The sequence below is a fragment of the Erpetoichthys calabaricus genome, chromosome 2, assembly GCF_900747795.2.
Source record: "Erpetoichthys calabaricus chromosome 2, fErpCal1.3, whole genome shotgun sequence".
NCBI classification, from domain to species: Eukaryota; Metazoa; Chordata; class Cladistia; order Polypteriformes; family Polypteridae; genus Erpetoichthys; species Erpetoichthys calabaricus.
The window spans coordinates 129350378-129369254 of NC_041395.2; the positions used below are offsets into that span (position 1 = coordinate 129350378).

At 35.9% G+C, this 18877-nt stretch overlaps 1 protein-coding gene across 1 annotated transcript; it reads left to right on the forward strand.

The window, feature by feature from the left end:
• Nucleotides 1-291: 291 nt before the first annotated feature.
• LOC114645353 (extracellular calcium-sensing receptor-like) lies at nt 292-14563 on the forward strand. The gene is made up of 7 exons (XM_028793215.2): nt 292-514; nt 2247-2396; nt 4173-4464; nt 5586-6398; nt 7059-7286; nt 8234-8357; nt 13214-14563. The coding sequence occupies exons 1-7, from the start codon at nt 405-407 to the stop codon at nt 14125-14127; spliced, it is 2631 nt and encodes an 876-aa protein (XP_028649048.2). The 5' UTR covers nt 292-404; the 3' UTR covers nt 14128-14563.
• Nucleotides 14564-18877: the final 4314 nt, after the last annotated feature.

Genomic DNA, 18877 nt, shown 5'->3' on the forward strand with positions numbered 1-18877 from the left:
CATTTTAATTTTGCTTAAATATTAATCCAAGGTTAACAAGCAGTACACAAATGCAAAAAAATAGATTCATTTCAACTGGTTGCGAGTGAAGCCTTACAAATGTCAGTTCTAAGTGTAAACAATTGTATACAGTAAATTGACTCTAGTATATTCTTCTATATTTTTAGATGGAAAAAGCTGGTTTTAGAGTGAACTATGAGGCCATATTTGTCTGGAGTGCCCGTCGCTCTGCCACAGATGTCAAACTGTCCAGCTCCGTTACTACAATAGAGCCTGCTTTCCTCACCAGTTTGTCTAGGCGTGAGGTGTCACTCTTCTTTATGCTGCCTCCCCAGCACACCACTGTGTAGAAGAGGGCACTCGCCACAACTGTCTGATAGAACATCTGCAGCATCTTATTGCAGATGTTGAAGGACGCCAGCCTTCTAAGGAAGTATAGTCGGCTCTGTCCTCTCTTGCACAGAGCATCAGTATTGGCAGTCCAGTCCAATTTATCATCCAGCTGCACTTCCAGGTATTTATAGGTCTGCACCATCTGCACACAGTCACCTCTGATGATCACGGGGTCCAGGAGGGGCCTGGGCCTCCTAAAATCCACCACCAGCTCCTTCGTTTTGCTGGTGTTCAGGTGTAGGTGGTTTGAGTCGCACCATTTAATAAAGTCCTTGATTAGGTCCCTATACTCCTCCTCCTGCCCACTCCTGATGCACTGACAGACTGAGGAGGTCGTTCCTCCTATGCGACTCTTCAGTTCCACTCAGGGTTGGGATGGTAAACGTTAACATTATACAAAGTTATTGTCTGTTTTACCTGAATTTTTATCACTCTTTAATTTAATATTGTTTTTTATCAGTATGCTGCTGCTGGAGTATGTGAATTTCCCCCTGGGATTAATAAAGTATCTATCTATCTATCTATCTATCTATCTATCTATCTATCTATCTATCTATCTATCTATCTATCTATCTATCTATCTATCTATCTATCTATCTATCTATCTATCTTTCCATGGGCCCCAGTTCAATTAGTGGTGGAGTGGTGGCTCTGGGGGTAGGGATTTGCACTGGCAATCGGAAGGTTGCTGATTCAAATACAATAAATGCCAAAAGTGACTCTACTTTGTTTGGGTCTTGAGCAAGGCCCTTAACCTGCAATTGCTCCGTCCTGGGTATGACGTTAATCTGCATCCAGCCATACATTCCGGCCCTCCAACCTGAAGGGAAAAACCTGGGGGTTGGTGGTAGAATTGGCACTCCAGCCACCATAAAAAAACTCACAATGGTTCCATTCCATCTGAACTAGTGTGGTGCTGAGGTGTCACCCATTGCATGGCTGAACTTGGGCCCTAATCTAGGATCATGAGTTGGTTTGTCATGTGGTGGGTGCGGCAATGCTCTGTATCAGCACATGCTCCTAACCTCATCCAGTTCAATTGCTGTCTGTTTATTGCCATTCCTAAACTGACCCTGTAATGGACTGGCATTCTATCCAGACTGGCTCTGCTGTGTTTCTGATGCTGCCAGGATAGGCTATGACTGCAGCACAAGACCATGAAATGGACCTCCTGTTCAGTGGATGCGTGGATAGAGTTACTTTTTTCAAATATATTTATAAGTTAGGAGCATTTACAATAATAATGATTGAAATCAAGTTCTGCCATTTAAAACTAGTTATGCGTACTATGTAAAATGACATTTTGACACTGCTGTCCTCATTTTAAGAACACAAGTAAGCCATAGTTAACGTATACTTTAAAAGACAGTGCAGCTCAAGTTCTAGTAAGTTATTCTACACTTGTTCATTCCTTTTTTGACCACTTTTAATTATAAACCTGTTAAATTTTATACCTCCTGCTCAGTCTTGCTAATAATTATAATTATGGGAATATCAAAATATCTTATGAGTAAAATTTTTAAAAAGTGATGCTTAAACATGACTTAAGTTGGCTAATATTTAGTAATAATAATTAGTATTATTGTATGCATTTATATAGCACTTTTCTCATTAGTATTAGTCTCCTACTGATGTTCATAGCTGCATTCTTTGCTTCTGTGCACTTTGCTTTGCTATGGGACTAAGAATAATAAACAACATAAGTTTTTTATGTTCTTACAGGTACCTCCCGGGAGTATTTGCTAGACATAAAATGACTGGCAAAAATCACAGCCAGCATTTTCTGAAATGACATTTAAACTCAGTGCTTCCATGCTCGTAACCTTACTGGTTCTTGTTCCTGTTTGTGAAAATTCTGCATGCAGACCACAAGGCAATTTTCAATTTAATGAGTTATATAAACCTGGAGATGTGATATTAGGGGGAATATTTGCAGTGCATTTTAAAGCAATAGCACCAGAACTGTCTTTTAGAACAAAACCTGAACAATGGAAATGTGAAAGGTAGGTTTCTAAGTACAGTATATGCATGGATGTCACATAATCAAGGAAATAATATTACAGGAAATTATAGAATAGCTAATGTTTTAATGAAGTGTACATTTTATCATACATTTACCTTGCACATGAAAGTTTTATGAAATAGTTTTAAACCAGCATAGCTCTATTTTCTTTGATTTTACTTTTGAATGATAAAATCCTAGGTTTATTTTATGTGTCACTTGCACAAAGTTTTGTGTGTATCTGTAGGGAAAACCAGGCAGAATGATTATATTATTATAATATCTGTGTGAACTGTTCTTTATATTAGGCTTAATGCCCTAATCCACTGACCAGTCCATTTAACATGTTAAACCAGCAGTTCACAAACCTGAGGTAAGAGAAGCTAACAGGTGGCACTAGAAAGAACATAAAAAAAAAAAAAATGAAAAATTTGGGATATAAAAGCTAGGTAACTTTGTGTGGGATGATGAAATTAAAAAAATTAAGAAATTAATGTAATAAATTTTTTTAATTGAAAAATGAGGTTACCAAGAGGTATGGTTGACAAGCATTACAAATCTGATGCTAAACATAGTGTTAGTTTTGTTAAACTTATCTGGTTTACCATGATTTTTAGAACGTTTTAGTGATTGACAGACTAAGGCTGAAGAATACTCAGGAAACAAGGATGGATTTAACAATTATTAACGATAAAATGAAAATATCTAACCTCTCATTTTAATGTTCACTAATATTAATCAAGAGCAGAAAGTTGCTGTTTTAGGATATGTCACGTCTTTTCTTAAAAATAAATATAGAAATATGCCAAAGAAAAAAGCAAATCTCTCCTTACATCTATCAAAATTGGAATATAAAGATTCTCTGTGCCTTGACACAGGCTCAGCATTCACATTGTCTTGTAAATATTTTTGAGTTGTGTTTCTCTTTTTATTTACCTGAAGTCATACGTAACTTGTGAATTATTTTCCTTTTTCTTTTGATGTGAATTCATTTGTAAATGTATAACATTTCTAAATTACAAGTATGGAAGTGTTAGCTTCTAGATTTTATTTCACATTACTCTTCTTATAAATTAATTTTGACATAAATGAAAAAAAAATAAAAGACACATACACAAACTATCCTTTAGTTCTTTGCTAAAAATCCCTTAATTCAGTATTTTTGGCAGCAGGGTAATTTAGTTTTGCTTAATAGGAGTTCAATAGCTGACAATTTAAGATGTCAAATGTTGCTGTGGGGGGTTGATTTGTTTCAAATCTAGTTTTGTTAAACTTGACTTGCTTTTTGGAATGTTATTTGATTTTAATAAAATTAATAAAATGTTTTTTAAAAAAGATGTAAAATATGGTGATATTTTGAAACCCTTCAATTCATGAAAATGGTGCACTAAAAAAACATCAGTCTTTATTTATTGTATCCTGTGTTTCTAGAAGTCAGTCAGTCACAAATGACATGGGCAAAAAATGTTATCATGATGTGGCAAAAAGATTTTGAATAAATCATTTTGCATGGTAGTAATATCTGATGATTGCAAATACCTTTGTGAAGTTTGTTTTACTAAAACAGTTGTCTGGTTTGCATTTTTTTTTGCTTTGTATTATTTATTTTTCAAGGTTACATAAAAACAAGACTTTTTCTCTTTTAATCATTCATTTCTTTTAGTATAGTTGTTTAATTCTCTAACAATGCCATGATGGAGGGGCTTAAGGGGTCTCCTGGGTATGAAGGCATATTTCACTATCTAAAGTAAATTCTTCTTTTTTTTTCTCTTAACAGTTTTGACATCAATGTCTTTCAAAGGGCACAGGTCATGGCATTTGCAATTGAAGAAATAAACAACAATCCAGCCCTTCTTCCTAATGTATCGCTGGGTTACAGACTGTATGATGACTGTATGAATCTGCAAGTGTCTCTCAGAGCGGCACTAGCTCTAATCGGAGGTCTGGGGGATGTTAGAGCTGATTCTGACTGCAAAGGACGCCCTCCCGTTGTTGCCATTGTTGGAGAACCTTTATCAACTCATTCCATTGCTGTTTCAAGAACTGTGGGTGTATTCAGCATGCCTATGGTAAGATGTTTGTTATTGTACCTAATTCTTGTTTTCATGTGATGAAAAGTGCCAGGCTACATCTACCAATACCAGATTCTGATAATGTTGAACTAATTACAACTTATTTGCAATTAATGCATTGTTTATTTGTTAATATTATAATCATCTTAATTCCTTGTAAAACATTTTATATATATTAAAGTTGCAAAATTAAATAATTTTGGAAAAAGAAACCATTCTGGTGAATAGAATTGTTTGGATATGTTCAAGGAAAACTTCTTCTATAATTGTGTCCTACTGACATTGCCTGTTATCCCACAGTTTTTAGCATTAAATATGCATTCATTTTGCAATTTTACTACCGTATATACTCGTGGATAAGTTCTCCTGCTGATAAGTCGGGACTTGATTTTGCAGTATAATTTCTGGTATTTTATAATGTCGGTCGTATAAATCGAATGTGGAAAACTCACGCTATTGGTCCAAGAGATTATGATATGCTAACGCCCATCTGAGACAGTAACCATGGAGCACACTGCCTTTTTTTTTTCTATGTGGGTGTGGCAATGCGCTGTATCAGCGTGTGCTCCTAACCTCTCTCTCTCTCTCTGTCTCTATTGTGCCTATGTGACCACACGGTAATACCCAAACTATTCCGAAGCGACATTTGCACTGTTTTCTGTTTTTTGTATCTCACACCCTCATACACCTTTATCGTAAGAGCATCCCTTATCTACGATGGAGTGTTTGATCAGAAGAAAATATGAAGCTGGTTTTAAATTAAATGTCATTGAAGTAGCGAAAGAAATTGGTAACTGCGCTGCTGCAACAAAATTCAATGTGTCTGAGAAACTGATGTGAGATTGGAGGAGGCAAGAAGATGTGAAAAAAAGTTAAGTGTTGCATTTTTGAACGGGCATTTAATTCAAGGTCTGATTTTATGATTGATTATACATGAATATATATGGTAATTCATCATTTTAAGAGCGTTTCTCAGATCTGTTTCTAATATGTAGCATTATCTATGCACTATAATGTTATACTTTGTGCAATATCATGTAGAGTGATGATCATAATATTCAATTTCAACAGTAAAAATTCATAATATGTGTTTGCTTATTTATGATTGCTTTCCTTAGATCAGTTTTTGTGCATCCTGCTCCTGCTTAAGCAATAAGCTGGAGTTCCCCTCATTCCTTCGCACTGCCCCAAGTGATGCCTTTCAGATCAAAGTAATGGCTGAAATTATCAAGCATTACAGATGGACCTGGGTGGGCACTGTTGGAACTGATGACGACTATGGACGTTATGAACTGAGAAGTTTGAACCAAGAACTTGAGTCCTTTGGTTGTATTGCTTTCTCAGAAGCCCTCAATGTCAATGAAAAAGGAAAGCTGCTGAATGTAGTGAAGATCATAAAGCAGTCCAGTGCCAAAATCATAGTGGTGTTTCTAACCAAGATGGATGCGGCTGTGTTTATCACAGAAATTGTGAAACAAAATATTACCGGCAGGCAGTGGATAGCAAGTGACTCCTGGAGTCCTTTTCCTATATTTGCAAGCAATGAGAACTTTAAATCATTTGGTGGCACTATAGGCATCATTCCAAGAAGAGGGGTTATCCCTGGACTGGAAACGTTTCTACTTCAACTTCGCCCTGATGCTGATCCCAGTCGCATTTTGTACAAGCAGTTCTGGGAAACAATGTTTGACTGTAAATTCTCCTCAAACGTATCAGTTTTAGCAAACAGCAGAATTTGCACTGGGTCAGAGGACCTTGGCAACACAAAGACAGAATACAGCGATGTTTCCCAGTTAAGAGGCTCCTATAACGTGTATACAGCAGTGTATGCAGTAGCACATGCACTTCACAACTTAATGTCATGTGAAAATGGAAAAGGGCCTTTTCAAAATGATTCTTGTGCAGATGTGGCAACTATGCAGCCATGGCAGGTAAGGAAAACATAATAATATAGTGAGAAACTGCTATAAATTATGCGGTTGTAAAAATTTTTATCCTATTACAAAAGAGATAGCAGGTTATAGAGAAGAGCTGTGTTTTTTATATAAACAAATTTGTGTGGCAGGATGATGTAAGAGTTATCTTGTCTATTTTACAACTTCAGAGTGCTAACTTCAATTCCCTGGTTGCCTACATTTAGTTTACATTTCTTCTTTGTGTTTCTATGGTTTTGTTTGGGTAGTTCAATTACCTGACACATCCCAAGATGAGTGTGGTGATTGGTAACTTTAAATTGTCCTTATGTATATGTAAGAGCGTGTGTGTGCTCTGTGATCAACAGAACACTCATACTATGTTGGTTTTTGGCTTAAGCTAGAAGTATCTGGAATAAAATAAGCAGAAGTTGACCAGAATTAAGAAAATAAAATATACATATATTTAATTGTTCTTGGAAAATTTTTAACTTTATATTGCGTGTTTCATTTTGGCATTTCTAATGTATTTTTTCTAACAGATTAACTGCATTATACTGTATAATAAATAACATGTTCTGTAGTTGTGAACCTAATGAAACTTTATGAAAATAGTATTAGATTCAACCGCCCACTGCTCTATTATTATTATTATTATTATTATTATTTTGTTACAAGCTTCTGCATTACCTCAAGAAGGTCAACTTCACAACCAATACAGGGGACAGAGTAGCGTTTGATGAGAATGGGGATCCAGTTGCTGTTTTTGATGTTATAAACTGGCAGAAAAATGCAGAAGGAAAAGTAATTAGCAAAACCATTGGAATGTTTGATGAATCCGCTGCATTGGGGCATCAACTTTCCCTCAAGGAAGAGGATATATTTTGGAACTTTGAACTTGGAACAGTAAGATAAACGTTTTTTGCATCTGTTAGCAGTCTACATATTAAAAACAATGTGTTTGCTGTTTTAATGAATGTTAGAAATTTCTGAGACTAACAAAGGATGGTGAAGATTTTTGAAATAATTTAATAATGTAATAATTAATTAAGGGCATATTGGTTAGTGTTGTTGTTGTTCACATCATCTGGTTGCTGGATGGGTGTTTTTTTCGTTGAGCTCATATCTTAAAGCTGTTCAAGTTAAGTTGAATTCATGACTTTAAACTGACCAAGACTGAATGTGTGTGTGGTTGAAAGAGTGAGTGTGTCATGCAGTGGACATGTATTCAAAAGGTGGTTGCTGCCTCTAACTCTCCAGGATTACCTACCAGGAAAGGCTCAGTATTTGATCCTGTTTTTAAATAAGCTAGGGTTCAAAATAAATGAATAAGTAATTTCAGTATTAAATGTGATTTACTGTATTTGTGCAAATGCATAAGACTATCTAGTGTGTGTTTCTGTAAGGGTGTGTGTGCACTCAACAGTTCAGGAAAGAAATATCCATTTGAAAAGTATAGAAAACAGTTTGCTGTTGTGTGAATTTGCCTCTGGATACTACAGTTTTGTTCTCCACATCTGCAAATATGTGACTTTTGGGTTAACTGGTGACTTTAAATTGTCCCCACTGTTTGTGTGTGTGTCCTACAGTTGACTGGCAGCCTTTGTGATATTATTTCCTGCCTGGGATGGGCTCCTGCACTATGTGAGTCTCACTTAGAATAAGCCAGTTTAATAATGTATGTTTGCATGGCAAATTTTTGTTCAAGTTCACCATGACACTATAATGGAAAAAATTCAGAAAATCAATGGGTGATACTTCCAGACATCAATATTTTTAAATATGTTACTGTAATGCATTTAAAGAGTCTGCTGTTCCATCATATTACATATAACATGTCATCATTACTTCAGATTCCTGAATCTGTGTGCAGTAAGAGCTGTCTACCTGGAACAAGAAAGGCTACCAGGAAAGGAGAGCCAATTTGCTGCTTTGATTGTGTGACATGTGCTGAAGGGGAGTTCACAGATGAGATAGGTAAGTAAAGAGTAATGGAATATTATTTACAAGAAGTTTAAATGTTCTTTATTCCTTCACTTTATTAACTAAACTGTGCACAGATGTAGGAGAGGCTACTTTCTGAAAATGAACAACCAGATTATTATGTTATATTCATGGTCGAATACAATAGAAATTGTGGTTCATCACTAGCAGAAAGACAAGGCATACCTTGACTTCTTCTTCTTCTTTCGGCTACTCCCGTTAGGGGTTGCCACAGCGGATCATACAAAATTGTTGTCCGCATATTGATTTGGCAAAATTTTACACCTTCCTGACGTAACCCTCCCCATTTATCCGGGCTTGGGACCGGCATGAAGAAACACACTGGTTTGCGCATCCCCTGTGGACCTTGTCTATAAGTTAGATTAATTAATTTGGAGACCTTTCACTGTGATTGTTGCTACCCCATTTGCTTCTGAATTGTTTTTTTTCCATTTCTTTCTCTCTCCACTATCCATATATATTTTTGTTAATAACTTAAAATATTCCAATTATTTTTTTCTGGCATATGCATGCTTATGTGTGTGGTATGCCCATGGTTCAAGTAAATGCTGGTGTCTTTGGTGAACATTCCATCTTTCTTCACAAAACTTTCACCTAGCAACATGTTATGAAACTGTTCATGAAGAAAAGTAACCAAGCAGAACACAATACATCCTGTGAGCATCAGACATTAAAATGCCAGGCTAATAAACTAAACTGAGCATGGCTATTAAATGTGTTATTTAAAAATTTTGCTAGTTTATTGTTTTTTTTTAGGAACCTTAAAATGATCTCAAAGCTGCTTCAGTCCATTTTGCCATTGTTCTGTTTCTGTCACGGGTACCAGCATGTCACTGACCACTGTCTGTACTGGTAATACATTCTGGTACTTAATCTTGAATACTGGGCTTGAGACCACTATCTGGCCCTCCTTGAGTCACATTTCAAGAATCTGCTCATTTTAGACATTTAAAGGAAAAGGCAATTTTAAGAATAAATAAAAAAGTCAAAAGAGTTTGATGGAAAACTAGACCTAGAGATTAGCCGGAATTGTTTCAGATCATTAAAACTTTGCATATTCTACATACTCATCTAATGATTCTATCTTGAGTCGCATACTGAAATTTTGAAATTCAAAAAGGAAAAAAATACTATCTAGATACCTTAATAGAATATGGAATACATTCAACCATCCATCCATTTTCAAACACGCTTATCCTGGAGCCTATCTTTGAAAGCATCAGTTGCAAAGCAGGAGCAATCTCTGGACAGGGCACTTAGTTCATCTCAGGGTGAAAACATGTGAACACACGCACACTAGGACCAATTTAGCAAACGCAATATACCTAACATGCATGCCTTTAGATTGTGGGAGGAAACTAGAGTACCTGGAAGAAATCCATACACATGGGGAGAACATGCAAAGTTAGTGCATGGAGAACCCAGAACATAAACTCTGACCTCCTTTCCTATAATCATATTGCTTGCTATTGTTAAAATCAGTGTGTATGATTATGTATAAAAGTACTGTATTCTGTTTGTACCTGCTACATTCTGCTGATGGCTACACGTTCCCAAAAACGTAAAACCGTTACTAAATCATTTTTATATTGTGCACTTCACATTGGGGCTTGTTAAAACAATCTAAAATATTTGATTATTGCAGCACAGAAAGTTTTAAAAAACATGAAAGTGATTTTGCTAATACAAACTATCTTACTTTCACTGTATATTCATATTTGTTTGTTCTTCTTCTGTAGTATCAGGCAACTTAGGAACAAAACTAAATTGTTTCTTATATCATACCATAACATAATACAACCATGCATCCACAGGCTTGCTTAATCCTGTTTATGGTGGTTGCATCAGGCAAAAGGCAGATTCAACTCTAATCTAGGTACTAATCCACTACAGGGTTTACTCATGCGCAACGAGATGAAAGTTTACGGTACTGAAATAATTTAATATGCACCCTTTTTTGGGAAAAAAAGCAGAAGAACCTAAAGGAGAAAGGGGAATACATGTAGACATGGGGAAAACATGCAAACCCTTCACAGACTTTGCATGATATGCTGGACCCATGAGGTAGCAGGGTTATCTACTGTTGCATAATTTAAGAAAGTATTTGTGAGATGCTATTTTCTAATGCTCATTTTAGTAAAGTAAGTTCTATATTTTAGAAAAGTGGTAAGTAATACATTAATTATTGTGGCTATACTACAGATAGTTGTTGTAAAATGGATATGCATTTGCTTGCAGCTGCATAAGTTTAGTGGACCATACCATACGTGTGTGACATTGTACTTCTTTTTCTTTTTCTTCTTATGTTCTTTCAGTATATATTTTCAGCTTACCCCTTTAAAAATTGCCAAAACATTTGTGCCATGTCTGGTTTTCTATATATAACTCTAAAATGTTGATCTGTGAAATGATGGTATGTTGTTACTGTAGTCTGTACTATGTACTATGGCTATGTGATGGTAACTGCAGTCTAATACCATTGTATATGTTACCTGCACACTATAATATTCAGCCCCTTTACTGTTTCAAAGATTTCCACTATCACTTTCATTGATTTCTTTTTCACTGTCATAATTTAAAAATGCTTTTTAAAGGTGATAACTAGTGTCAAAGACAGATAATTGAATACATTACTGTTTGGTGGTTATTGCTTTATACAAGGGTTGTAAAATAAAACAAACACAACATATTGGCAGTTAGAGTACCACTTGAGTAAGATCACCTTTAATGACGGGAAGCGGAGTTGAGTTAAAGGTGCCCAAGCATAACGTCCGTAGCACCTGTTACACAAAGCAAGGTCTCTGGTGCTGCTCGAGTTCTCTTTGTTAGTGATTCTGCAGGTGCAGAGAACTTGGTGTCACGGGTCTTCCAGGTCATGGGTTTTGTGATGATAATGGAGACAGACAGATCTGTGATTTTCAGTTATGGCAACAACTCTTTCCTGTATTGTCTTCACTGTTATTGCCTTAAATCCAGCAGAATGGTTTCACCTTTGACATGATTCTAAAAAGTATTATTTTTTAGTATTGTCTACTGTCATTCCAAATCAATTAAGATGTATAAAGCTTTAGTACTAGAATACCAAAATCTACTTTCTGCCCAGTACTGCTGGGATAGTCTCCAGCCTATCCCAACCCTGACTTGGGTTAAGCAGGTTTCAGAGTGTTATGTTATGTGTTATAAATTCTTGCTGCACTTTTCAGCTTCTTTCTCAACACTAAACACTGTGTTACCTAGCCCCAGAGACATCATTTTGTTCCTCTTCAGAATGCTATACCAGTTGGAAGACTCTCAGTGTGTATTTTTGGTGACATTTTGCATTGTATAAAAGCAGTGCAGAGAGCAGCAAATCCTTTTTTCTAGATGACAGTGCATAATCTGTAAGTGTACCATGTACAAAAAGAAGCTTAAAGAAGGAATCACATTATGTCTAGTATAATGTTTCTTGCCATGAAATATCCTGTATGATGGATACTTATAGACTGCACTAAACAATTCTTTATCAACTTCATTTCATAAAACATATGACCTAAGATTACTACGAAAACTTAATGGCATAGCTTAGGTGTGGACAATGTCGGTCCTGAAGAGCTGCAGTGGCTGCAGGTTTTTGTTCCAACCCAGTTTCTTAATGAGAAGTCAATTATTGCTGATGAAGCACTTATTGCTTAAGTGACATTTTGATGTTTCATTTTAGTGGTCTCACTTGATTAAGGTTCCCCACCCTTAATTGCTTATTTCAATCTTAAACAGCTGCATTCACTGTTTTAATGGCTCCTTATTAGCAATAAGATGTAAATGACAAAGCAGTCAGCAGTTCACCATCTAGTTTGTTTCAATTAATATCTCTGTGTGTTCATCATACACTGTTTGATGTATTAAAACACTTAATAGAAAATGTGTCAGGCTTCAAATCATTTTGATGATATCCTTGGAAAGGAAAAAATCTACGATATAAGGACCTTACACTGCAGACTAACAAGTCATAAAATTAAATAAGGTCTGAGATTGGCAAGGATTGGTTTCTAATTAAGCAATTGGGTTGGAATGAAAACCTGCAGCCACTGCAGCTCTCAAGGAACAACATTGCCTACCCCTGGCATAGCTCAAAAGTTATGAAACACACATAAATTCTCAAATCTGTTTAATTCAATGTATAGTTTTAAGGGGTCAAAGCCTTTCCTGGCACTTTTTGGTGTAAGAACAAAACCCTGCACATGGCTCCACTTCATCATAGGTCCACACAGTGCTGCTGCAGTAAGCACTGAGTCATTGTGATCCTAAGATGGATAGATTAAATGTATTCTATGGCTCATACAGGGTTAAATATACAGTATATGCCAATAACATCTGTTTAGTTCTTGCCACTTGATTGCACTCAATGCGCAAGCTTAGCGTCTTCCTTACTAGCTGTCACTAGACGACCAGAACATGTGCACTCACAGTGTGAAAGACTGCACAATACAAGACATTACTTTTGTGAAATGACACAACAATTATTTTAAAATAATGTAATAATTTTTAGAGGGGATGAAATAAGCTTCCATACTAATCCATCTGCACTCCAGAAAATGTAAATATGTCATTTTTTTTCAGAACATGCTATAGAAAATGTCTTAATTCAAGTAATGTAGAAAGAAAGTTTTGCATTTCTCTATTCAGAATATAGTGATTGCATCATGATAAATTTCTCAAAGCATATACAAGTAAAGTGAAGGCTGGTTAAGTACAGTATAAACAATTTAAAGTTTAACTTACTAAACAATTACACCTTGCAATACTTTGAAAATATATTAAAAATTCTAATACTTCTGATTTTTCTTTTCTAGACTCAGTCGAATGCCAGGCATGTCCTCCTGATTTCTGGTCCAGTCCCAAGAGAAATAAGTGTGTTCCAAAAGATGTTGAGTTTTTGTCATACGAAGATGGCATGGGAATTACTCTAACAGCAACAGCTTTGTCTGGAGTCTGGTTATCTTTTGGTGTTTTAGCAGTTTTTATTTACTACCGAAGAACTCCAGTTGTTAAGGCCAACAACTCTGAGCTCAGTTTTCTTTTGTTGGTGTCATTAATTTTATGTTTCCTTTGTTCTTTATGCTTTATAGGAAAGCCCTCACCATTGACCTGTATGTTGAGGCACGTAGTGTTTGGAATCAGCTTTGTTTTATGTATTTCTTGTATCCTTGTGAAGACAATTGTTGTACTAATGGCATTCAAGGCTACACTGCCTGGTAATAACATGATGAAATGGTTTGGTGCTACCCAGCAAAGAGGCACAGTCTTTGCTCTTAGTTTTGTTCAATTTCTCATATGCATTGTATGGTTAGTTTCAGCTCCTCCTGTTCCAGCGAAAAACACAAGATATAACAATGCCAAAATTATCTTTGAGTGTGATATTGGATCAGTCACAGGATTTAGCTGCCTGCTGGGATACATTGGCTTACTGGCTTGTGTTTCCTTTTTGCTAGCTTTTCTCGCAAGACGCCTACCAGACACCTTCAATGAGGCCAAATTCATTACTTTCAGCATGCTTATCTTCTGTGCAGTATGGATTACGTTCATACCTGCTTACGTCAGCTCACCGGGGAAGCACACAGTGGCTGTGGAGATCTTTGCTATTCTAGCATCAAGTTTTGGTGTTCTTGTTGCAATATTTGGTCCAAAATGTTACATCATTTTGCTAAGACCAGAGCTAAACACTAAAAAAGCCTTGATGGGAAGAGATATTGTGAAAAATCAATAATTTACCTGAACAGCCCCAATGTGGATTTCTGTATTCCAGGGCTATTTGTCAACAGTACAGCTGCTAAATGTTATCCATGAAAAAAAAATCTACTTTTTAAAAGTAGTAGGTTATTGCCACTTATTTTGTCATTTGTGTACAGAACTTCACATCAATAGTAATGTACAGTAATTTCAGAATAAATCTTTTACTTTAAATGTAAATAACAAAAGAGTGGATTTCTTATTAAGAATTCTGAAAGAATGAACTTAATTTACTCTGAACACAAACACACACACACACATGTTCATTGTTAATAATATTTTTTCTTACAAAGGCTTCATCTGTTAACTAATGCAATACATATATGTTATGCAAAAATGAAAGCAATATTTAAGGCTTTACCTAAAATTGTGTACCTAACCTAACAAATAATACAAATACAATATTGCATGCAAAAAGAGTACTGAGAAAAGCGCTATATAAATGTAATGAATTATTATTATTATTATTATTAAAAAGAAGCCCCGCACACAACAAAGAGGTGTAACTAGAGTAGGTTCCCATTCATGGTGTTTTATTTTGTTAGTTTTGTTATCTGTGTGCTTACTGAAGAGAAGACATGCCATATTAGTTGAAAAAAACATATTTGGATTGTAAGGCTTTATGTTATTAAAGTCTTCCTCAAGGTGACATTTTAGGGATCACTAAAACAATATCTTGTTGCAAGTGTCCTTCAAAAGTCACACTTCACTAATTATTGAAAAAGTGGCGTACTGCTGGTTCTGTGAGCAAACTGGACTGTTTGGAAAGAAATCCTAATAAGCCTATACAATTAATATTACAACAGATTGGTGCATCACAAAGGTCATAACAGCACAAACATGTTACAGCCTTTAAAAGTATTCTTTAATAAAAAAACAAAATAACGAAATATTATTTCAAGTGTAATATAAGTAATTTTATTACTAAGAAAATCCTTAATTACTTGGAGACTAAAACATGTATCTAACAATTCCAAAAAGTAATATTCACTGTTGTAATTCCCATTAAGTTTCTCAAATCCTACAACTAGACATTGCTTGCACTATAATTGAAACTCATACATTTCCTTTCATGATGTACAGTAAAGTTAAACCTTTAATGACTGCATAATAGTTTTTATAATAATATTGTTTTATGATTGTTGTGTTTGCTCTATTTAGTATGTATGTGACTGTATCTGCTGATCTGCCACATGAATAAACGAAAAAATAAATCTCTTAGAAAACAAAAATAAAACACTTAACGACTCTTTTTCTATTTGAAGGTTTTAGATAGAACAGGGACTTAAACCTTAACGTTGCCAATAATTGTAAGTAAGTGGACGCTAGGTAGCAACTATTGCCGACCTTTTTTCCCCAACAGACAAACGCAGGACACAGGTTAAAGGCACTAAGAAGACTTTAATATTTTTCTTCTTCAAAAAATATTGCCTCCAAAGCACCACAGCCACAATAAACACAACAAGAAAGCAATAATAATTCCTACTTTCTCCTCTACACCTCCCAGCAAGCTCTGCCCTCTACCTCCCAACTCTGGATCGCTTGCTGGGTTCATAGCAGTCCTTTAAATATTCCTTAACCTGGGTCAGATGGAGAACTTGTAATTTCTTCAGCCCGAAAGTACTTCTGTGCTTCCGTCCCTGTGACTTTGAAGTATTTCCGGGCTATGTAAACAGTAGTGAAACCCCAGCCTCCTGGTGGCACCCACGGGCTATATTGCCGAACTCAAGTCCCATAGTGCCCTGCAGGCATCTGGGGCACTGTTGCAGTCCAGGGAAGCTGCAGTCTTTCGTACCTGGAGGAGGCAGTGTCCTTGATAAGCTGCCTTCCCCCATCCTTCCGTTACTGATAAACTGACGGCCGTCCCTTGTATAAATGTTAATTCCAATGGTAGTTAACTTTATGAACGTTCTCTATATCCACCTAAATGCAGAGGTGGTTCCTGGCATAGGCCAAATGCCTAGTGTGGTAAATGATCAGGGGCACATTAATTCCCTGCAGTGCACCCACAGCTCATTAATCCTGAGGATCGCATCCAAGTCCAATTCATGTTCACAGATGCAGCTAGGCACCTCTGTCAATGTTCTGCACAGTTCATCATCCTTCTTCTTGCTGTACTGCTGCAGTCTGCTATCCAAAACAGAGCCAAGAAGGGGGAGAAGTGACAGTCTAGGAGTCTTTTTCATAAACTCTTACCGAACAGGGCAGTAAAATGACATCTAACACAACTTGTGCTCGCACCCTAGCATGCTCACACACAAGCATATTGACGAGGACCCCAGGACATGATAATGTATTTTGTCTGATTTAAAATTAAATAGATAATTCTATTTAATTAAATTGAATTTAATTAAATTGAATACATTTGATTTAGAAAGTATTCAGACCCTTTTTGTTCTTTGTTGTGTTTAAGATTTCATTTTAAATGGATACACTTGCCAGTTTTGGCCATCAACCTACACTCAAAAACCGATAATAACCCAGAAAATTTTTTTCTGAAAGGTTTGCAAATTTTTTAAAGATGGAAATCTCTCATTCATATAATTATTCACACCCTTAATTCAATACTTTGTAGAAGTCTCTTTGGCAGCAGTTACAGCTTTGAGCCTTCTTGGCTAAGTCTCTACAAACTTTGCACATTTGGATTTGGGCAGTTTATCCTATTCTTCCTGGTAGATCCTCTCATACTGTTTTAGACAGGATGAGAGGGATCTGCCTACTGCCCTCTTCAGGTCTCATCACAAAACCAAGTTTAAGTCTAGGGCTAAATTTTCAAGTATATGAGAATCTAGTCAAATGTTCAACACCAACACTAACACAAGTCTTTGCAATCTATCAATCCACACTTCACTGCAGCAGTAGATGTTTGGGGGTAGGGATAGATGTTGGTGATGCACCATCAAACTCTCAGTCATTGTTACAGTTGATGATGATGCTGCATTTTGATGCTGGCCTCGTGACAGTCTGGTAAAATGTGTATTTGTGTGTTAAAATGCTAGTGATAAACAACATTATTAAATAGTAGTTAAGAGCAATGCTTCATATATCAGTCACTCTGATCAACAGTGAAACCTGAAACCTATGAACAGAAGTATGGATTCCTCCCTTATTTTAAAATAGTTGACCAACATCTTTGTTTTTACATGGCTTTTTGAGGGGGTCACTAGAATTTTCCAATCCAGTCTACATGTTTTATGATGTTACAGCAGGTTTATGACTCTGCATGGCAGAGTATTTTGTAGAATATGCCATATAATATATGCTTCATTGTAGGTACAGAAAATCTTGTGGTATTGAATTGAGCATTTCTGATTATAAAAGTATTACATTTGATTCAAAGGGTCCACTGCCTCAGGCTTCAAAAAAACTTGTTATCTCATTCAGGTACATTAAAAATATTGATTACAGTCTCTTCTGTAATTTCTTTGTTGAGCTTCCAGCTATTAACTTTGTGGATCAGTATCATTCTGCATTTGCATTTCTTTTGGAGCAGTCTGCCCCAATGAATGAACACAATATCTTTTTTTTAATCTTCTCCATATTACACAACTGAATTACATGCACTTCAGGCTAAAGAAAGGCAGCTTGAACAACTACATAAAAAGTCAGGTATAATTGCTCAAATGTTTGAATTAGAATATAACACCAGTGTCAAAGCTACCAGATCATCACACTACTCCCAAGTTATTAATGCTAATTTTGGTAACTCCAAAATGTTAATTAACATGATTAATAAATTGCTAAAACTGATTGATAACCCAGTATGTTGTTTTATTAAACAGTGTAACAAATATCTGAGCTATTTTACTAATTTCCCATTGGGATTAATAAAGTATCTATCTATCTATCTATCTATCTATCTATCTATCTATCTTTCTATCTATCTATCTAATAAAATAAACCACATTAATGCTTCTCTATCCAGTGTCTCTTCCTCTGATCCAGATGAGATTTAATCTATCAGTCCTACACTTACTGCTTTTCCTGAGTTTTACTACTGTAAATGTGGAACATTTTTTAAATTTCTTGTTAAAAATTGTGGGCTACCACCTGTATTCTTGATCCACTCCCCACTTCCATTTGCCTTATTATCACTATGACCGTGAAGACGTAGACTTGCTCCCTCCGAAATAAAAGCTGCTGCGATCTCACCAGTCCCAAAAAACCAAAGCATGATGTAAGTGATCCATCCAATTATAGACCCATTTCTAACATTCCATTTCTTGCTAAAATACCTGAATAAGCTGACAGTACTCATCTGTCTCTTATAATACAGTATTTGGACCCATTCCAATCTCACTGCAGAACTAGACACAGCACTGAAACTGCCCTAGTCAGGGTTAAGAATTATCTTCTTATTTCAGCTGGTTCAGGGGCATTCATCTTCTCAGTGCTGCTTGACGTCAGTGCTGCTTTTGACATGGTCTGCCATGTCCTTTTAATTGACTGTATAGTAAAGTGGTTCAGGTTATCTGGTAGAGTGCTTAACTAGTTTAAGTTCTATTTATCAGACCATCCTCTGTTTTTCCTTATGGGTAATAATAAATCCTGCTTTGCCCTGGTACACCATGGTGTTCCCTAAGGTTCAGTTCTGGGAGATATTCTTTTAAACATCTAGATCTTACCCTTAGGGCAAATCATAACTAAATACAATTTAAGATATAATTGTTATTCGGAGGACACTCAATTCTGTATAAGGATCAAACATACATGGGATTCCTACCTCT